Source organism: Centropristis striata, chromosome 15, assembly GCF_030273125.1.
Source record: "Centropristis striata isolate RG_2023a ecotype Rhode Island chromosome 15, C.striata_1.0, whole genome shotgun sequence".
In the NCBI taxonomy this organism is placed as follows: domain Eukaryota; kingdom Metazoa; phylum Chordata; class Actinopteri; order Perciformes; family Serranidae; genus Centropristis; species Centropristis striata.
In genome coordinates, this window is record NC_081531.1 from 2,511,672 (window position 1) to 2,533,778 (window position 22,107).

The 22,107-nt window shown below is 35.9% G+C and overlaps 3 protein-coding genes across 5 annotated transcripts in view; 2 read left to right on the forward strand and 1 right to left on the reverse strand.

Annotated features, from left to right (window-relative positions):
• Positions 1-10,543, forward strand: part of camk2a (calcium/calmodulin-dependent protein kinase II alpha) — a 31,234-nt gene extending 20,691 nt beyond the window's left edge. The window contains exons 14-18 of one of the 2 annotated variants that reach the window (XM_059350993.1): positions 876-924; positions 1,053-1,128; positions 1,212-1,306; positions 1,399-1,637; positions 3,469-10,543. In XM_059350993.1, the coding sequence (XP_059206976.1) occupies positions 876-924; positions 1,053-1,128; positions 1,212-1,306; positions 1,399-1,631 (453 nt within the window). In that variant the 3' untranslated portion in view covers positions 1,632-1,637; positions 3,469-10,543. The remainder of the gene's footprint in view (positions 1-875; positions 925-1,052; positions 1,129-1,211; positions 1,307-1,398; positions 1,638-3,468) is intronic. The other variant, XM_059350992.1, reaches the window with a different exon arrangement.
• Positions 10,544-11,656: 1,113 nt separating this feature from the next.
• Positions 11,657-16,821, forward strand: LOC131986335 (small ribosomal subunit protein uS11). 2 transcript variants are annotated; one of them, XM_059351232.1, is made up of 5 exons: positions 11,657-11,771; positions 14,463-14,614; positions 15,193-15,354; positions 15,777-15,853; positions 16,711-16,821. In XM_059351232.1, exons 2-5 carry the CDS (start codon positions 14,466-14,468, stop codon positions 16,776-16,778), a joined length of 456 nt encoding a protein of 151 aa, XP_059207215.1. In that variant the 5' UTR covers positions 11,657-11,771; positions 14,463-14,465; the 3' UTR covers positions 16,779-16,821. The 2 variants fall into 2 exon arrangements, with proteins under 2 accessions (XP_059207215.1, XP_059207214.1); XM_059351231.1 differs by lacking the exon at positions 11,657-11,771 and adding an exon at positions 11,778-12,097.
• A 2,544-nt stretch (positions 16,822-19,365) lies between these two features.
• Positions 19,366-21,466, reverse strand: LOC131986334 (E3 ubiquitin-protein ligase TRIM39-like). The gene has a single exon (XM_059351229.1). The coding sequence runs from the start codon at positions 21,262-21,264 to the stop codon at positions 19,864-19,866; it is 1,401 nt and encodes a 466-aa protein (XP_059207212.1). The 5' UTR covers positions 21,265-21,466; the 3' UTR covers positions 19,366-19,863.
• Between the last annotated feature and the right edge of the window lie 641 nt (positions 21,467-22,107).

A 22,107-nucleotide genomic window follows, 5' to 3' on the forward strand; every position in this document is an offset into this window, starting at 1 on the left:
AATTAATATTTATTATTATTATTAGACATAGAAATAGACATTCTTTATTAATTAATGAAGGGAAATGTTGGTGTTACAGTAGCATAACAAAATAGATAAATGGAATTAACAAATAAAATGAATAGAATAAAATAAAAAATAACAAATAAGAAATAAATCTATAGACATAAACAGTATATACAAAATCAGAATAATCACAAAAATCAGCGCATTATTATTATTATTATTATCATTATTATTATTATTATTATTAATAAAATTTCCTCGATCATACAGATACCATTGTGGGCTTTTATTTTGAAGGCCTGCTGTGGTGATTAGGGCTCACAGTATCTAACAGCTGAGAAAGGTCATTAAATGGAGATTGAACCTCTCCAACTGCTCTTAATTATTCACAAACCGTGAGTCCGAACAACAAAATATTAGTCTGATCAGAAATAAAAGTCTCTGCTGAACGTGTTGATGTAGGTTTCATGTCTGTAGTAAAAGAAATGTGATCAACATCACAGGTTAGAACACAGATTTTGTGTTTCTTCTAGAAATGTCTGGTCCCAGTTAACATTAGTGTCTATGGGACAGTTGGTTGGAGTTGCTGTCACATTCAGGCTCACTGAGACAAATCTGTTGGTCCCACTGATTCCAGAGTCGGATGTCTGCGACCGCCACAAACTTCTCTACAATCTGTTATAAAAATGATTTATGAAGAGTGAAAGTTGTGGGAACCAGCACAGGTTTTTTAAGAAAAGTTTCAGAAAATGTCCCAGCCTCTCTCCACTCTAGCTGTGATGTCATCACTCTAGCTCTGAACATTCCGTCCAATACACACCCATTATAAACTGAATCAGCTGTTTGTTGTTGTTTTGTTGTTATTGTAGGAATCATCTGAGAGCACAAACACCACCATCGAAGACGAAGATACCAGAGGTACACACACACACACACACACACAGAGTTTACAACTTATTCAGTGATGATTGACAGGCAGATAAAAACAAAGAAACTTCAGCTGAGATGACTATACTGACCTGTCTGTCTGCCTGTCTGTCTCTCAGTGAGGAAGCAGGACATCATTAAAGTGACGGAGCAGCTCATCGAGGCGATCAGCAATGGAGACTTTGAGAGCTACACGTATGTATCACAAGACTCTTATTGTGAAATTGGACTCTTATTGTGAAAAACCTGCTCTGACCGTAACCTGTCTGTCCTCTCAGTAAAATGTGCGACCCGGCTGTGACGGCGTTCGAGCCCGAGGCGTTGGGGAATCTGGTCGAAGGCCTCGACTTCCACCGCTTTTATTTTGAAAACTGTGAGCTCCCCGCATGGTTGACAGCCTCGTTATGACTTCTGATGCCTATGACTTCCTGTTCAGTGGTCTCACCTGCACCTGTCTGTCCTCAGTGTGGTCCAAGAACAGTAAACCGGTCCACACCACCATCCTGAACCCTCACATCCACCTGGTGGGGGACGAGGCCGCCTGCATCGCCTACATCAGAGTGACTCAGTACATCGACGCCAACGGGACGCCTCGCACCGCCCAATCAGAGGAGACCAGGGTGTGGCACCGCCGCGACGGGAAGTGGCAGATCGTCCACTTCCACCGCTCAGGCTCCCCGTCCACGCTCAGCAAGTAAGACCAGGTCAGGGCGGGGCGGGGTCGACACTTCATACATGAATGAATGTTTGGAAACCAAAGACTGATTACCAATAGTGAGGCCGAATGTCCCCCACAAAATGACTAAAAAAAGACACAACATGACCAAAAAAAGACACAAAATGACTAAAAAAAGACACTAAATTACTAAAAAAAGGACACAAAATGACCAAAGAATACACAGAATTACCCAAAAAGACACAAAATGACTAAAAAAAGACACAAAATGACCAAAAAAAGACACAAAATGACTAAAAAAGACACAAAATGACTAAAAAAAGACACTAAATTACTAAAAAAAAGACACAAAATGACCAAAGAGTACACAGAATTACCAAAAAATAAAAAAATATTTTAAAAAAGACACAACATGACCAAAAAAAGACACAAAATGACTAAAAAAAGACACTAAATTACTAAAAAAAAGGACACAAAATGACCAAAGAATACACAGAATTACCAAAAAAGACACAAAATGACTAAAAAAAGACACAAAATGACCAAAAAAAGACACAAAATGACTAAAAAAGACACAAAATGACTAAAAAAAGACACAAAATGACTAAAAAAAGACACTAAATTACTAAAAAAAAGACACAAAATGACCAAAGACTACACAGAATTACCAAAAAATAAAAAAATATTTTAAAAAAGACACAAAATGACCAAAAAAGACACAAAATGACTAAAAAAGACACAAAATGACTAAAAAAAGACACTAAATTACTAAAAAAAAGACACAAAATGACCAAAGACTACACAGAATTACCAAAAAATAAAAAAATATTTTAAAAAAGACACAAAATGACCAAAAAAGACACAAAATGACTAAAAAAAAGACACAATATGACCAAAAAAAGACACAAAATGACCAAAAAAGACACAAAATGACCAAAAAAGGCACAAAATTATTTAAAGACACAAAATTACCAAAAAAAGACACAGAATTACCAAAAAATATCATAAAATTATTTTAAAAAGACACAAACTTATTAAAAAACACACAATTATTAAAAAAAACAAAATTATTTTAAAAAAGACAGAAAATTACCAAAAAAAAAAAAGTAATTAGAGGGACCTTCCACACAACACAGTAATGGTGAGGGCGGGCGGGGTCGACACTTCATACCTGACTGAATATGAGGAAACCACAGCCTGACTACCAATAGTGAGGCTAAATGTCCCCCTGGTGGCGGGCTGCGGTATAGCTTATAAACCCTCCATGTATGTGGATGGGACATCAAACGAAATACTAAAAGATGGTTCTGTCATTTTAGGTCGTTCTTATCATGCTGATCTTTTTTCTGATCAGTTTGTTTCTAATTGGTTATTTGATTCTATAAACTCAAATTACCTGGGGACCGCTGGAGGCAGTATCAAAATGACAAAAAAAAGACACAAAATGACCAAAAAATACACAAAATTACCAAAAAGACACAAAATTACAGGAAAAAAAACTAAATTCCTTAAAAAAAGAAACAAAATGACCAAAAAAGACACAAAATTGAAGGGACAAAAACGAAATTACTTAAAAAAAAGACACAAAATGACCAAAAAAGACACAAAATGACCAAAAAAAGACACAAAATTACTGAAAAAGAAACAAAATGTCCAAAAAAAAGACAGAATTACCAAAGAAGACACAAAATGGCCCAAAATGACCAAAAACCGGGCCCATCAAACAAAACAGTCTGAGAACAAACAAATGTCAGATTAATGAAATTCTAAGACATGTTTTCATAAATAATCTCAGAATTGGTTTCTGTTTGTTTATTTTTTTGACATTTCTTCTTCTTCTTCTTCTTCTTCTTCTTCAGCTAACTTCCAGAGTGGGCGGGGCTTTGATGGGGCCACCGTCGCCTTGACAACTGATTGATTGACAGCAGGCCAGGCGTGTGACACCAGACAGGAAGTTTGAGAGGAGACGAGGGGCGGGGCCAGAGAGCAGTGAACTGCACAGCCAACGACCAATCAGCACCAATCCTCTCCTCCGCTCCTTTGGACGTCAGCCACGCCCCCTTGTGATTAGCCAATCAGCTGCAGCGAATGTAAACGCGTGTAAAAACCTCGTATCTCCAGGTTTATGTTTCATTTTAAGAAAAAAAAACATGAATTTATAATCAATAATGAATAAATATGTAACGGCACTGAGATATTTATCAGGTTTATCAGATTATTACATCGTCGTCTGAGTCAATTCAGGGTTTTTTTAAGAGGTCAAACCACTTTATTATCATAAAATAATATAATGTTTTAATGTATTATATTAATTAATCGATCCGTGATTCACTGGCAATAACTTAATGCATTAAAATCCATTAATATATTCATTAATAATACATTTAATCACTAATAATAGTAATTAAACCCCATGAAAAGCACTTCCTAATTAATGAATGAATAATTGATGGATTCTAAATGGATTAAGAGGTTTTTAATTGTCAGAGTTTCACAAATAGTAAAAACCTGTTGAGATTTTTATTCATTAAATAATGTATTGATTACGACAGAAAAACATAACTGGAGATACGAGGTTTCTACCTGAAAGTAACAATAACTTTATAGAGTAAAAACACATTTATTAGTTCATACAGAGTCGCACGGTTACTGATTATTATTATTATTATTATTATTATTATTAGACCCATTATCTCCTGATCACAACCAGTTTCTTTATTGGCTTACGAATATTTTTTTTAAAAGAAACATCACAAAAAAAAATAATAAATAATAAACAGGAAAATAAAACACAAAATAAAGCATTTCACATTTTTACTTCCAGACATTAAATAATAATTTTAAGATTTATTTATTTAATTTGTAGTTAATAACATTTTGAAGTCATTTCTTGTTTTATTTTATTTTTTAAAAATTTCTGTTAAATTAATTTAACTACAAATTAACTTAATTATTATAATTAAACTAATTTGTTTTACGACGGATATTTATTATTTTTTTTATTTTTAGCTTGTTTTGTCAAATAACTGGTTTAATATCTTGTAAAATATCTCATAATGACAAAGTAAATGGGAGATATTTGGGTCTAAACATTGATCAGAACCTGCTGCGTCTCTGAGTCATTAAACAGATTAAAAGTAATAATTAAACATTAATATTAATTGTAATAAGCAGTTCAGGAAATGAGGTTTGGATGTTCATCTCTCTGCTTCCATCGGGCTCGGAGCGCTCCACAAGCTTCCACCGCTCTCCGACCTGCGATCTTCCATGAACAGCCACACCTCCGACCCCCCAGACCCCCGACCCCTGACCTCTGACCCCTCCCTGACCCCCGACAGGTGTCCTAACGAGGAGGGCCTTAACGAGGTACCTTAACGAGCTGTCTGTCTGCTTCGTCAGCAGAAGAAACTTTACAAAATGTTTTAGATTTACAAGATCTGTGAGAGGAAGGAAGGAAGGAAGGAAGGAAGGAAGGAAGGAAGGAAGGAAGGAAACATGAGGAGGATACACGCTGCTCCCTGATTGTGTTCTAGAACCAAAATCCAAACTAAAGTTTCATTAAAAAGTTTAAAAACATCAATAATAAACTGATTAAAGTACAGAATCACATCATTTTAAAAAGTGATGCTGACGGCCAATCAGAATCACCGACACGCTCGCCTGTCATCTGTTGCCGGGACCAACCTGAATACACTCATCTGTACGGAGGCCCAGAGAGACAAAACTACTCACACATGTTTACATTCATATAAAAATGACAGTTATGTGAAATTAATAATTTTACACATAATTTAATTTTTCCTTTTTTCTCTTCTTTTTTTTTTTAGATTTTACAGAGCATACATTTTACTTATTTTACTTTTTATTTTGTTTTAGATTTTTTTTAAATTTGACCTTCAGATTTGGATATAAAATGACACCAAAAACTATTTTTTTCTCTTTTTTTTTTTAGATTTGAGAGAATACATTTTTTTTGTTTTTTTACTTTATGTTTTGCTTTATATTTTTTTTTAATTCGAACTTCAGATTTGGATATTAAAATGAGAACAAAAACTAAATCCCAATTTATCCTTGAACAAAATCCTTTAAACAAAAGAATATAAAGAGTCAGAAAATCAATTTAAATATATTATTTAATTCAATTATTGTGTTGGTGGTTTTCGTCTCCTCTGAGCCTCCGTACATCAGGACACTCTGTCCGTGGTGTGAAACCTCATATCTCGTTTGTTCTTTTTCTTCTTGTAGGAGCTTTAACAATTTAATAAGGATTTTCAAAATAAAAGCTGCGTCTTGAGGGGATTGTGAACCCGCCCGCTCGCCGCCGCTGCGCTCGGCTGCTGGATTAATTCTGCAGGAGATTTGAGGTTTTCGTGGGGAAAACGTCAGCGTTCTTAAAAACGTTGTTTTTTCAAATGGAGTTCTGAATGGAGAGTTTGTATTTCTTCCTCTTCAGTGTTTACTTTCTGTACAGACGATGTGATTTTTCTGCATGCAGGACTTTGTGTTTTGTGTTCCCCGCTTTGGCCTCTTCTACGTTTTGGCGCTCGCGGCCGCCAAATTTCAACCGGTGATTTGACTCGGACTTGTTAGCTTTGCTAGCATTCCTCACTGGGAGCGATGGCGTCTGCTAGCCGCGAGCTAACAAAACGGCCGTCTTTGATATTCTGCGACTTTTGACCCGTTGTGTTCGTCTCCGAGGCTTCACGCTGCTTTTTAACCGTCGGGAGAATGTAGAACTTTGTACAATCAGATTATTAAACATTCTTATTATTCTTACGATTATTCTCGATATGTGGCGTTTGTATATTTAAAGCTTTTTAATGTTGGATCGGACGTGCAGTGCTCGCCGTGTGTGATCACCCCGTAGAGAACACATCGTGTTTTATTGGCTTTATTCTTTTTCTCAGTATGAAGTGCATTATAGAGTGTGACACCAGTTTCTCTTAGCAACCGCTGAATGTGTTCGCCACAGCGCCGCTGCCCTTTAAGTTCCTCGACATCTCGGCGCCATTTGGCGTCCCGGCTCGGGGAACGCCAGAAATATCGGAAATTATCAACGGGCGTCCCGACCTGAAGACTAAACGTCAGATTATTACGAGTCTGTTGAGTCGAACGACCCGCCGCCACCAGACTCTGGTCAAATTTTCACTGATTTTCGAAGCGATGACTTCCCGGCACGATATCTCGATCTTTACGGCGGGAAAAAAAACTGTATTTCTTGCAATAAATCAGCTCCAACATGAACTCATCCTTCAACAAATGGATTTAAAATATGAATCTGGGTATTAAAAGTGATTAAAGGTTCTAGCTCTGATCCCACAGTCGGGGCTCCGGATGGCGCCAACAGAGTGAATGTTTTCTAGTGTGTTTTCTAAAGCAAAAAAAAACAAACAAACTCCACTTTGACTTTTTAAGACACTTGAAAGTTTTATTTATTCGTGCTGGAAATCTTTTGAGAGGAAAAAAAAATCTGAGATGTCATTTTTTTACAAGTATTTTTGGTGTTTTTGCTTGAAACTGAAGAATTCATCTTAAAGCAGATTTCACTTGTTATTCTAAACGAAACAGAATGTTTTTTTCCTGTTTTTACCAGATGTTCAGTGCTGCTGCGTATTTATCTCCATGAACCCGAAGCAGACGGCTCGGAACGTTTCGTCTCTTTCATTCGAAGCTAAAAAACAGTCGCAGGTTTCTGTTTGAAGCTTTTCTTATCATGTGACGGGAAGCAGCAGGACGAGCCACCCAGTTAGCATCGTTAGCATCACTTTAGCTGCTCCTGCTGGCCACAAGCTAACATGTTTTCAACAAGCTAACGTGCTAATTTGTGGCTATGAGCATGCATTGGTTACAGTTAGGAATGCTAATAATGCTAACAGTGCTAACAAGCTATTTGAGCTTCTTCAGGACTGATACTAAACCTTTACATTTGATTTTTAAGCTATCATTATTTTATTTTTTTATCATTATTATTTTGTAAACAATGCAATAACTTATGTTGATGAATTTATAACATAAAAAAAATTAACTTGCCGTTCAGGAGCGTGAACACCAAAAACATTTCACACTAAATTCCATAAATTTTGAATGAAGTCTGGTTTGCTCGCAGCTGAAACTGCCCAAAATATTTTTACACTTATAAACATTTCTTTTCAACTCTTTTGTATAGATTAAAAAAAGTAAAACTTTCAAATTAATTCACATAAAGTCAAAACAAAGATTTTAAAGGTTTCGAGGGACCACCAACCAAACTCTGTACAATTTTCTGCGTATTTAAGAAAAACATTTCAAACTGTATTTATTCATTAAATGATTTATATATATTTAGTGTATATGTAATCTCCCTTTAGTTTAATGATACACATTCAATTTAAAATATTAAATTAATCTCCTTAAAATTTTAGGACTTTAGTCAAATAAATATATTTATATCAGCCTTAAAACTCAACACGTGTAAAATGTGTGTAAATATAGAAATACTCTTTAAACCTCCAAATTTCACCCAAAAAATATGAAAAATGCAATTATTTTAGTGTTCAGTTATATTTTGTATAAACTCTCAGACAACTTTTCTTGAGCGTGGTTGAAAGAGCACACTATTTACTATCCACCGGGATTAATCCTAGATTTTATTCTTCCGTTTCTTCCGTGTATTTTTTCGGGTCGACTACTCCTCCCAGAGTTTTGGTCGCACAAACACAAAAAAGTTATTAAATCGACCGGCTCGGCCATGACAAGTGTGCTATGACTTTTCTAAGGGTTTCACCAAAAAATCCCCCCAATGTTACCCTATGGAGAGGCTAGAGTGGATGACATCATCGCTAGAGTGTAGAGGGAGAGAAAAAATTGTCAAAAAATAAATAAATTTGGAAACTGCGCTCAAGGCCGCAAATGCCACTCTACAGAAATAATTTATACATAGAAACGTAGTAAAATGTGTCTTCTCCCTCACATTGGTGTGGTAAAGCTGTCAGAGTTCTAGTTTGGGCGTACGACGCACAGATGACCCACCAACACCACCAACAGCCTCATAGACCTCCATGGGTAAAAGGAGGGAAAATATGAGGAGGAAACAGAGCTATCAGTTTCTTCTGATCGCTCTAAAAAGACAATTTCCTCTTTCCAAATTGTAATCTAATAATGAATGGGTGAGAGTCACGGGCCAGAGGCAAGCACACTCAAAATTTCTTTAGAAATTTTCTAGTTCTTATTCTTCCGTGTTTTTTTCGGTCGACTCCCAGAGTTTTGGTCGCACATAGATTAAAAACGTATCAAATCGACCGGCTCGGCCATGACAAGTGTGCTATGACTTTTCTAAGGGTTTCTACAAAAGGGCAGAAAAAGGCGGTAAAATTTCTGGCGGAAAGCAGAGCTACCAGTTTCTTCTGATCGCTCTAAAAAATACATTTCTTAATTTTTCTTCACAAAACACATATGTAGACGTCCAGGAAGAACTGAGGATGCTCAAAGTGAAGTCGGATCACTGATAGGAGCTACGGTTTGGACAAAAACGCTTTCTGTTCGAGGGGAACTTTCAGCTGTTGATTTCAGTTGATTGCTCTGCTCTGATAGGTGGACGCCACCTGGCCCTGGTTGCTTGGCAACCAAAGTCTGCCCCCCTCCCCCTCCCCCCCCCCTCCCAGGCCAGAGTCAAGCACACTCAAAATTTCTTTAGAGATTTTCTAGTTTTACTTTAAGTTTAAAGTTAAATATTTAGTCTCAGAAATATATATCAGCACCTAAAACCAAACATATGTACTATGTGCTTAAATATATATAAAAAATATATATCTTTACGTCTTTAAACCTCCAAATTTCCCAGAAATACGACTCGTGGATGTAAACTCAGGTACCAACCAAACTCTGTACGATTTTCTGAGTATTCAAGAAAACTGATATTTATTTAGTTTCATTATTTTTAGCGGAGAAAGAAAACAATAAATATTATATTTTAAGATAAATTTAAGATATTTAGTCTAAAAAAATATGATAATCTGCCTTAAACATGTTTAATAAATGAGTAATAACAGAATGTAAACTTCTCAGGTACCAACCAAATTCTGTACAATTTTTAGGGTATTTAAAGAAACCACTATTATATTTGATCTCCCTGCAGAATATACAGAATATAAATGCTGTTTTAAATCTCTACAATTCCTCATATTCACAATTAAGATTCCAAAAAAGTTGGAAAATGCTGCAACAAACCTGAATAAAAACAGAATTCATTAAAATTCAGAATGAGTGTATATATTTAGATTCCCAGTTTAAACATCAGATATCTTGTCTTTGTATTAAAGGATTTACAAATTATTACGTTCTGTTTTTATCACGTTTTTCACAGCGAACCAACCTTTTTGGAATCATGGTTGTAATATAAATTTAGTTTATATTAACTTTCTTATTTTTTTCACATAAAAATGTCAACATTTACGATTTTTAGTGTAAAAGAATATGATAATCTGCCTTAAAAATGTTTAATAAAAGAGTAATAACAGAATGTAAAGTTCTCAGGTACCAACCAAACCCTGGTCAAGTTTTAGGGTATTTAAAGACGCAGCAACGTTTCATCAAATAGTCAAATTAAATATCAAATATCAATATTAAAGGTTTGTATCAGTCTGAAGCTCTCTGTGTTTATTGATTTTTGTTTTCACAAACCGAAATGGAAATACATTATTTATAAATAGAATAAAGAAAATACTTTAAAAATTTACATTTCTGTCTGTGAAAATTAAAAAAAATCAAAGGTCAAAGGTCACGCGGCGTCCCGGCTGCTTCCTGTCCGCCACGTTCACGCTCCGCAGAATCAATAATCAATAATCAGCGATCAATAATCAGCTCCACTCGGCTTTTTCTACTATGATGGATATTGTACTGTACTGTAGTTACTGGACTCCAATGCTGCATGCTCAGTGTGTAACTGTGTGTGTGTGTGTGTGTGCACATGTGTGTGTGCGCATGTGCGTGTGTGTGTGTGTGTGTGAGAGAGAGTGTGTGTGTGTGTGTGTTTTGAATCTTTTTTCTTTTGTAGTTTTTTGGAGTATTTCTTCTTCTTCTGCATCGTGTTCAAAGTGTTTCTGTAAATAAAATGAGGTGGTCAAATGCTGCCTTCTGATTGGTCCGTTTCTTCAAAGTCACTACACTAAAATTTTATCTAATTAAAATACACTATAATATAATAATAATAATATATAAAATAATTTATCAACACTATATAACATATTTTACAAATTTCATACATCAGTTACATTAATTCAATAAATATAAATAAATAAATAAATAAATATATATATATATATATATAGTATTTTTTAATTCTTTTTTTTTACATACAACACAGTAGAAAGATATAAATATTTAATGTGGAAATTTTTTTAATCCTTTATTATTTATTCATGATACATTTGTGTGGATTTCCAGTCATATTTTTATAGATATTTTATTTTATTATATATATATATTTTTATTATATATATATATATATATATATATATATATATGAATACTCCTATGTTATAATATTATAATATATAGTAATAATAATAATAATAATAATAATAATAATAATAATATGTTATAAAAGGAAAAAAGGAAACCCACACATACGCATCATGAATAAATAATATTGCAAAAAATTAAAAACATTTCTAATTAAAATAAATATAATTTATAAAATAATTAGTCAACACTATATCACATATTTTATAAATATAATATAGCAAATAAATTAATTATATATATATATATAATAAATGAAAATAATAAAACAAGAAATACAAAACATATTTTATAAATATAATATATGAATTAAACTAATATCAAAAAATCTCTCTCTCTCTATATATATATATATACATATATATATATATATATACAAATTAAATAAAGGAATATCTTATCTTATGTATAATATCTTGATAATTTATATATTAAATAAATATTAGTAGACTGTAACACCATACGTTTTTTTATTACCGATGAATACTGTGTTATAAATATATAATAACTAAATAAATAAAAACAATAAAAACCGTTGGCTGTGTTTCCGGTGGTGACCTCGTGGCGGCAGCAGCTCGTTCCCGCGCTGGAGCGCCTCAACTTTGGCCCCGGAAGCGGAAGTTCTTTCCTTTCTTGTTTCTGCTTCATATAGAGACACACAGAGGTGAGTTGAGCTCCGAGTTTTATCCGCTTTAATCTTCCTCTCAGGTGATCATCCGAACATTTAACGTGTCTGACATTAATCTGACATCGTGTTGCTTTGTGTTCGCGCCGAAATTGTTGCTCTGAGTGAAACTTCGTGTCTGTTTTTAGACGTTTTTTTTTCTTTCCGTGTTTCTGTTCGAGTGTCGGTGAGCTGCAACACGTCGCCATTTTAGCTCCGAGTGGAGAAGACAGAGGCGGGAAAACAGCGTTAATAAGATCTTTAAAGTATAAATAAAAGTCTCTACCGGCCCGTCCAGGTGTTGAACTCTCTCTCGGTTAAAACAGGTGAGAATAGTTCATGTTTCAGTGAGTTAGCTCCTCTGTTAGCATCCTGCTGTTAGCCGCAGCTCTAGCCACCATGTGACCACTGTAAACCGGTGGTTCCATTACCGGACAGTGGATATTCACTTTAAAACTGCTTAAAAAGGTAAAATGAATTAAAAACACCTGGCAGGTAGAAGCACAGCCATGCAGCAGTGTGACAGGAGTTAACATTAGTCAGCTGACAGGCAGAATAAAGCACCAAACTGGTTTTTAACTGGTTTATGCAGGTTAACATAAGTACTACAAGCTTTTATTTTGGACGAAATGCTTTTCAGATTAAGTTAAAAAGATGAAGTTTGTTTAATTATTAGAGTATTGTGATTTATGCATGTGGAAACATTGTGATAACCAGGTTAAGTCAAAACAAATCAGTTGAAATAATTTATTTTCCAAACATTTCTATGTTGAAGTCACTTTGTAAGTGCAGGCTTTTATTTTGGAAGAAATGCTTTTCAGATTAAGTTAAAGAGCTGAACCATAATTTGTCATTTGTAGAGTCATACTGTGATTTATTCATGTGGAAATATTGTGATAATCGGGATAAATCAAAACAAAGTATTTAAAACTATTTATTGTATCAACTTTTCTAGTACAGGCTTTTATTTTGGAAGAAATGCTGAATGATAATTTGTCAGTAGGGTCAAATTAGTGATGTAATCATGTGGAAATATTGTTTTTTTCAGCATAACTTAGTCTGAAAATATCAAGTAAAGCTTCTGTATATGAAATAGTCTTGAGGTCATGCTTTTATTTTGGAAGAAATGCTTTTCAGAGTAGGTTAAAGAGCTGAATGATGATTTGTTAGTGGAGTCGTGTTTATTCATGTAGAGATGGTGATAAAACAATGTTCATAATAAGTACATTAACGTTTCATTTTGCTCTTAATCAGATGAGAAAATACTTTTATTTTGTAAAGTTTTCACGCAGAAGTCTCCAAGCTATAACTCACTGTTGTCTTATAGAATATTTACTGGATTACTAGTGAACTTTTTGTATTAGTATATAAATTACTGAGTTTTAATGGAAGGTTTTATTTCTCTAAGTTGCTGTTTTTTGGCTGTAAATATGTCGGTTAAGTCTGTTAAATGTTGTACTTCCAATATTTAAAATCTCCAGGTTATTTAAATGTTTTCCTCAGCTGCAGCTTCACCACAAGAAAAAGGTTTATAAGTTAAATAAAACCTTAATATATTCCCTCATTTATCTGAGAAAATTACAATTTAACTGGCGTGATTTGAAGTTGAAGGCAGTTTTTTAGGGATTTCATTGATTATCAGCAGCAACTTTTAAACACAATCTTGTGAATCTTATTGTCCTGATGAAAGTTGTTTATAAAACCTGCATATCAAACATATTTGTGCTGGAAGTTGAGATCTAACAGGAAATAAATTAGTAAAAATTTGACTCAATGTTTCCAAGTTTCTTTTAGAGGAGTTCAGGTTTAAAGAGTTCCTGAACCAACTTTGTGTTTTTACTGCTCTTTGTGTACATTTAACCCATTAAGAAAAAATATATTTTTCCAAACAAAAGTTTCCCGCTAAGGGCCGACGTTCAACTTAGGCAATTCCCAGTTTTTCCCCGTTCCCATCAATTCCTGTTGATTCCAATGAAAAGTTTCCAGCTTTGACAATTCAACAGCATTTTCCAACCAAAGACGACTTCGTTACTGTTTCTTTTCTGTCAATTCTTTATTTGTTTTTCCCTCCAATCGATTTCCACTCGTCTGTGAATCCTGTTGCTTTTCATCTGTTACATGTTTTTAAAAAATTGATTTTTTTTTGTTTGCAATAATACAATACAGTGATCTAGACAGACAGGGAGTGAATAATAAACGACAAAATGGTACCCAGTTCAGTTTCAGTTATAGATCTAGCAGTTAAGTATTAATATATGATGATAAATATTATGTATCATTATTAGGCAGAGAAAGCAGTACTACTAAAATGTAAGTAGAATTTTTTATTCATATATATATATATATATTAGGGTTGTCACAATACTAAAATGTTCAACTCGATACCGATACTCAGGAAAATATTCGGTACTTGATACCACCAGGATAAAAACAAAGACCCCAAAATTTACCAGAAATATTGTTATTAACAAGAAACATGCAACATGTAAAATGAACAGAACCACGGGTTAAATATTTATAATAAAAACAGTTAAAAGAAACTGCAGCTATGATAACAAGCTTCAGATACTCGATCCTTTTGACGACCCTAATAATAGTAATAATAATAATTAGATCGGTTACGTGTTTAATAAACGAGGAACGTCCAAATTTGGTGTTTTCTCTGATGTTGAACCGTGTTGTGCTCCTCAGACGATGGCTCCTCGTAAAGGAAAGGAGAAGAAGGAGGAGCAGGTGATCAGTCTGGGTCCTCAGGTGGCTGAAGGAGAGAACGTGTTTGGAGTTTGTCACATTTTCGCCTCCTTCAACGACACCTTCGTCCACGTCACCGACCTCTCCGGGAAGTACGTCCTGTTTCCTCTTTCCTCTTTTTCTGAACGCGTGATGAGATTCAAACTGCTCATATTTTATCTCAACATTAATGTCTAGAAATCCAGTTAGAAAATAAGTTTTCTTCAGTGAGAGCTGTCTGTACATAGTCATGGAAACCATTATTAGACCACAACAAACAAAACACAAATAGCTGTGAGAATTTAGAGCTGATATTTAGACATTTTCCATGTTTTCTTGATGATGATTCTGGTTTTTATCAATAAAACCATGTTAAATATCTAGATATCAGCTCTAAAATTAAACTCTGATCAGATATTTTTGTTGTTTTTGTCCAAACAAATGTCCCTTTAGTTGTATCAGGTATTAAAATGAACAAGAAATGGAAGAAAACAAGGAGTTCTAATCATTTTTTCTTTGACTGTTTATTCAGCTGACTTTTGTAAACATTTCCCAAAGCATCATGGGAGCTGTAGTCCCTGAACTACAAGTTGATATTAAAGAGGAAGACTTGATGTATTTAGAGCTCCGGGCCTCAGACAGGAAGTGTTTGTGTGTGTGTGTGTGTTCTGATTGGCCGCTGCGTCTCCAGGGAGACGATCTGCCGTGTGACCGGCGGGATGAAGGTGAAGGCGGACAGAGACGAGTCGTCTCCGTACGCCGCCATGTTGGCCGCTCAGGACGTCGCTCAGCGCTGCAAAGAGCTCGGCATCACGGCGCTGCACATCAAGCTGAGGGCCACCGGGGGGAACAGGTACCTGTCTGTCTGCTCACCTGTCTGTCTGTCTGCTCACCTGTCTGTCTGTCTGTCTGCTCACCTGTCTGTCTGTCTGCTCACCTGTCTGTCTGTCTGCTCACCTGTCTGTCTGTCTGTCTGTCTGCTCACCTGTCTGTCTGTCTGTCTGCTCGTCTGTCTGTCTGTCTGCTCACCTGTCTGTCTGTCTGTCTGTCTGTCTGCTCACCTGTCTGTCTGTCTGTCTGCTCACCTGTCTGTCTGTCTGTCTGTCTGCTCACCTGTCTGTCTGCTCACCTGTCTGTCTGCTCACCTGTCTGTCTGTCTGCTGACTTGTTCCTGATGATTGTTTTTATATAAATGGATCTCAAAGTCTCTAAACAACGATCAGGCGTATTGATCCGATCAGATGAAGTTATTGATTATTGATTCTTGTGTTTCAGGACAAAGACTCCTGGTCCTGGAGCTCAGTCTGCTCTCAGAGCTCTGGCTCGGTCCGGCATGAAGATCGGACGCATCGGTGAGACACACACACACACACAGTAACACACACACACACACACACACACACACACACACACACACACACACATTCTTGTACTTCTATCTTTGTGAGGACCCTCATTGTAACAGTGAATTCCCTTGTAAGGATATAATAGTTTTGGATTTTTCATTAGTTTTAGTTTTAATTTTGTTGTGAATTTTTGTTTTCAAATCCAGTTAGTTTTAATTATTCTTCAGAGTGAGTTGTCTAGTTTAGTTTTTATTAGTTGTAGTTTTTTGTAATGGGGTATTTGTTGGGTGGGAGATTAAAAGAGGGCACAATAAATTTTGCCTTTATTTCCTTTGTCTGATCCATCTTCATTATGTATGAAAAAAGTTGACAAAGAGGAAAACGAAGGACATTTTCACTATAATTTTAGTTAGTTTTGTAACCACACAATACAATTTCAGTTAATTATCATTATCATGTAACCTTTAACCCTCAAACAAAGTCTGAAATCTAAAAAAAAGCCTTTAAAGAAGTGAGGACCGGCTGAAATGTCCTCACTCTGTTGGTTAAAAACGTGTCCCGGTCCTCACTATGTAGGAAGTACAAGAACACACACAGTCCATATAGTTCTGTAATGTTTAAAATGAACCTTTGGAGGTCTGAAACGTTTAATTTTCAGCCTCCTGGTGTTTATAAAGGCGTCCATGAATAAAATGTATTAATAAAAGATCTTCACAGTGAAACAAGGATTCACTCAAATCTGCTTGTTTCTGTATGAAACGTGTGTAAAAGTGTAACGTTGGTTTTAAATGTTGTTCCCTGCGTCTGTCTGACTCCTGCTCCTCCTTCTGCTCCTCCTCCTGCTCCTCCTCCTGCTCCTCCAGAGGACGTCACTCCGATCCCGTCAGACTCCACCAGGAGGAAGGGCGGACGTCGCGGTCGCCGGCTGTAAAACGTCACCAAGATTTTCTGACAATAAAAAGTTTAAAGCCAGAGTTTGTCTGCAGAGTTTCTGAAACCAACTTCATCTGCTTTCTAACTTCTTGTTTTTTAATTGAAACGTGACACAAAGTCAAAAATGTAGTTTTTCTTTCTTCAAAACATGACTGGTTCAGATTTTCTGTTTTTTTTTTTGTTTTTTGTTCTTTAATCGGCAGTGAAGAGGGTCATAAAGTCACACAAGAAGTTAAATAAAAATTAAATATTCATAAAATTGCAGAGTTTGATGTGCAGCTTTAGTTAAATGGTAAAGGTCATTTATAAAAATATACGTCACCATCGTCGGTAAACAAATTTGTGTATATAGCATGTTGATTTTGTCAAAAATTGGCAAATTTTAAAATGCTAGAAATGTTCCAATTATAATCTGTTGATACATATTTGAGCATAATATGGTCAGAAATGACAGAGCACCATATTATGGGACGTCCAAACACTGAAATAAGTCATTATAGCATGTCGATTTTTGTCAAATAACTAAAAAGGCCAGAAATTTCCAAATTATAGTCTGTTAAGGTTATAAGTCTGTAAAAGTCAGTATAGTATGGATTTGAAAATCATTGTTTTGTTTTGTTTTTTACGGCGTCTAAACTTTTGGGGAATCAGAGTTGATTTTTTTTTAATTAGTGAGACTTAAAACGAGCTCATATTTGAACAAATTGACGCAGATTTATTAATAAAAGATCAGCCTTTGTTGATTCTCAGAGGGGAAAAAAGTTGCAACAGCAGAAATATTAAGAGGTGTTTAAAGTAAAAAATAAAATGTACAATTATAGACAGTTACGAGTTAATGGATTAGTCAGCATTGTTGGTAAACAGTAAACTGGTTTATAGCATGTCAATTTTTGTCAAAAATTTAAAAATGGGTCAATTATAGTCTGATACATATTCCTGTAAGTCGCTTTGGATAAAAGCGTCTGCTAAATGACTAAATGTTAATGTAAATGGAGCATAATATGGGCAGAAAAGACAGAAAAACACCATATTATGCAATGTCGAAAAAATGACCCCCTCAAAAAAAAGTATATCATGTTGATTTTTGACAAAAATGGTCAAATTTCAAAATGGCTAAAAATGGTTATTAATACTAACATCAAGGTTAAAGGAACATTAACATAAATAAACGCAGTAAATCTTGATGTTGAACCACTCAAACTTTGGCCATTTGATGCTATTTTGGGTCCTTTACCTTCCTGACAGTGAATACGGGTCAGGAAATCTCACAGCATTGTTAAACATATTAGAGCATGATATGGGCAGAAATAACAGAAAAACACCAGATTATGGGATGTCCAAACATCACCACCTAAAGTCATGCTATAGCATCCATTTTTGTTTAAAATGGTCAAATTTTAAAATGCTTAAAATGGGTTGATTATAGTGTGTTGATACATATTAGAGCATAATATGGCCAGAAACAGTGAAAAACACCATATTATGGGACGTCCAAAAATGACCCCCTCAAAAAAAATTCATGTTAATTTTTGTCAAAAATGGTCAAATTTCAAAATGGCTAAAAATGGTTATTATTAATACTAATAACAAGGTTGAAGGTGTTCACATTATTGTGTCCACTCCCTGTAGGTGCAGTTCAGCCTGTCGGCCAGCAGGAGGCAGCAACACACTGATAACATGCAGAGTTTCTCCTGCACTAAATGTGTTGTTGTGTCCTCTAGTGTGTGAGTCTTTGTGCGTCCTGGGGACCATAAACAGTCTGTGAGCTGCATCAATCAGCTCTGAGTGGAGGACGGATGGCTGACACACTAGACTCACAATAAGCAGCAACACAACACAAGAGCTGACACACAATCACACAAAATACACAAATCTACTGAATGTCTTTGACACTAAATCACAGCACAGATTTTTCTCTGCTGCTCTAAAGGTCTAAAGGAGTCTGAATGATTCTGGAGGAGTTTAAACATTTCTATTCTAAAACATCTTGTGCTGCTCAAATCTGCAGAAATATAATCTCTCTATAATATCAGGTCCTCACAGGATCATTTACGAGCCCAAAAATAATAATTCCCTACATTAATGGTGCCCATGACATGAATTTGAAACCTACTGAATGCAGCAAGTAAAAACATTTAAAATAGTTGAATAAAATATAAAAACCTACATCATTAATTGTGTAAATGTTCAGTCAGGAATACATTATTTTCACATCATCGAGTCGATCTCTTTATGATTTTAAATCCTCTTTATAAAAAACACTGATACGCCACATTTAAGACTTTTGTTTTTATTACAGAACTCAAACATTTCTGATATTTAAGCCACGCCCACAAACCTGACCTGCCCTTCACAATAAAAGCCCAATAACGCATGAACAGTGAAAATGCCATAAAGTTAATTAGTGTAATTACAAATATGAAGCAGAACATGAAAGTTGAAATTTGATAATTAATATAATAGGACAGATTTTTTTACACAATATTAATTAATGCTTTATGGTCTCAAATTTTAAATGACAGTAAATTATATGTAAAAATACACATCATATTGCTGAATGTAAGATTAATGAAACTTTCTGTTTTTTATAGTGAAACTTTAAATTTAATGTTAAAAATAATGACAAAATAAATCATCAGAAAACGTAAAAACGTAAAAAGTCTTAAAAAGTTGTCAAACACTAAAAATAAAAAACACTTTAGTTACTCTACAGAAGTATATATTTAAATACAGATATTAATTGTATATTATCTGTATTTTTAACTAAATTATCAGTAAAATAACTTGTTTCCTGTTATTCGACAGTATTTTTTATACATAACACTCAAACACCAATAAAAGATAAAAACAATCAATGAGAATGATTTTTTTTTTTTTACAGAGAATTCACTTTAAAGATTTGATCAATAATCGATCAGGAAACCACAGAGACGCCTGCCAGTCAGAGTGATTGACAGCTCTTTGTGATGTGACATCATCATGACATCATCATGACATCATTTCCTCACACTAACAGAGAAACAAACATCCCGAGGACAACGTGGTCACATGTTCCTCAAAGACTTCAGGACGAAGCTGATCGTCTATTCCTGTTGTCCTGCAGCCACAGAGACCTTCACTGGTAAAACCTGCAGGAGATTCTTCAGATGATAATTGGTAAAATATGGAAACATCGTCTCAGTGAAAGTGTGTGTGAAGGTGTGTATGTGTGTGTTAGTGTCAGCATCAGAGAACGACAGCTTTCCTCTGTTCCAGTCCAGATTCACTCTGATCCTCTGAGACTTCTTCTGCACTACGAGAACAGTTCCTCTATCTGATGGTGACCATGATGAGTATTTATCTCCATAGAACTGTATTCTCCATAATCCAGACCCTATGACTCCTTTCCTCTGGACAGACTCTGCTAACACACCCAGATACCAGCTTGTATTGTCTCCAACCTGGACCTCCCAGCTGTGAGCCCCTGAGTTAAAGCCCTCAGAGCCCAGAACAGAGAAGGAATAATAACCAATCCTCTCTGGATTATCAGGAAGCTGCGGTCTCTCTCCTGCTCTCAGACTGGTCAGATCTTCAGACAGGATGAGGTTTGTACCAGCAGTGTTTGGGTCCAGAACAACAGGACTGTAGGAGACCAGGTCCTTCATCTTGTTCCAGATGTTGAAGGCCAGGTTGCCCAGGTGTTTGGCCTGGTCTATCAGAGCTCGTGAGGGCAGCTGTGGATCCTCCAGCAGGGGGCGCTGCTGGACTCTTTCCACTGCAGCCTTGTAGTTCTGCAGGAATGAGACGTGTTCAGCTCTCAGCTGGTCCTCTGTGGCTCTGACTGTGTCTGAAAGAGCTGCTATCTCTCTGCTCAGAGCCTCCATCTTCTCCTTCATCATCTGACTCTTCTGCTCCTCTTCCTCCCTCAGTGCAGCCATCCTGGCCTCCTCTTCCTCTTCTAGAAACTGGTGAAGCTTCTTAAACTGCTCCTTAATCTGCGTCTCTGTGCGTCGGGCCTGGACCTGAATGTGTTCTGCTGTTTGATCAAACTTCACTTTAACTTCTTCAAAACTCTTTAACTTCTTCTTTAAAGGCTCCAGAGTTTCCTGAAGTTCCTTCTTGTGTTGTTCTGCAGCTTCATCGATGGGTCTGATTGTGTGCTTGGAGTGTTTTTCTGAGTCTCTGCAGACGAGACACACTGGCTGCTGATGGTCCAGACAGAAGAGTTTGAGTTTCTCAGAGTGCAGACTGCAGAGAGGCTCTGAAGCTCTCTGATCTCTCTCCTGTAAGAAACTCTCACACAGGTTCTTTAACACCAGGTTACAAGGTGGATGATCCTTTGAAGATCTCCTCTTACAGACGGGACACTCTCTGGTTGGTTTCCCCGTCCACCAGCTCTGCAGACAGTCTCTACAGAAGCTGTGGCTGCATGACAGAAGAACAGGATCTTTAAAGATCTCGTGGCAGACAGAACAGCAGAGATCGTCCTCTAATCTGGAAGCCATTTTGTCTCTGAGTGAAGCTGAAAACACAGCAGACAAACAGCTCAGCCACTTCCTGTTCTCTCAAAGTTACTTTCACTTTCCTGTAAAACTGTCGTTCAGTTTGTGGATTCAGCAGCTGGTGAAGTGGAGCTGTTCCAGTATTCCCAGTAATCTCCTGAAGTCGTCCTCTTTCAGTCAAAGTGGAGGTTTTAGTCTGAAGCTGGATCTTCTCCTCCGTCTCTCAGAGTGTGTGTGTGTCTCTTCGTCTCCGTTTGGCAGAATAACAGCCTGTTTCCTGGTTTGTCTCAGGTGACTCAGCTGAGGGGCGGAGCTTTAACACAACAGTTTATCAGGTCAGAGTCTCATTCCAAACTGGTTAATAACTGACCTGCAGATATCTGAAGGAAAATGTTTCCCCACGAGTCTCTTTACTGACATGCTGATAACAGTCAGTAAAATGTGTTGTTGTGTCCTCTTATATGTGAATCCATAAGAATGAAGGACAGTTTTTTTTTCATTATTTCTGCTCTGACATCCAACAGCACAGCCAGACATTGTTACCCCTGAAACTCTTCTGTTTCCCTCTATTTCCTTATTGTTTACTAGTAGTTGTTCCCTTCAGAGTTTCTGCCGACTTAAAGGAACATTAACATAAATAAAAGCAGTAAATCTTGATGTTGAACCACTCAAACTTTGGCCATTTGATGCTATTTTGTTTTGTAAGTTGCTGTTTTTTGGCTGTAAATATGTCGGTTAAGTCTGTTAAATGTTGTACTTCCAATATTTAAAATCTCCAGGTTATTTAAATGTTTTCCTCAGCTGCAGCTTCACCACAAGAAAAAGGTTTATAAGTTAAATAAAACC

Excerpts from the sequence above, each read along its gene's own strand:
- LOC131986334 (XM_059351229.1), bottom strand. The coding sequence starts at position 21,264 with ATGGCTTCCAGATTAGAGGACGATCTCTGCTGTTCTGTCTGCCACGAG.
- LOC131986335 (XM_059351232.1), top strand. The coding sequence starts at position 14,466 with ATGGCTCCTCGTAAAGGAAAGGAGAAGAAGGAGGAGCAGGTGATCAGT. Across the intron at positions 14,615-15,192 it reads GTCACCGACCTCTCCGGGAA|GGAGACGATCTGCCGTGTGA; the intron begins GTACGTCCTGTT and ends CTGCGTCTCCAG. Across the intron at positions 15,854-16,710 it reads CATGAAGATCGGACGCATCG|AGGACGTCACTCCGATCCCG; the intron begins GTGAGACACACA and ends CTGCTCCTCCAG.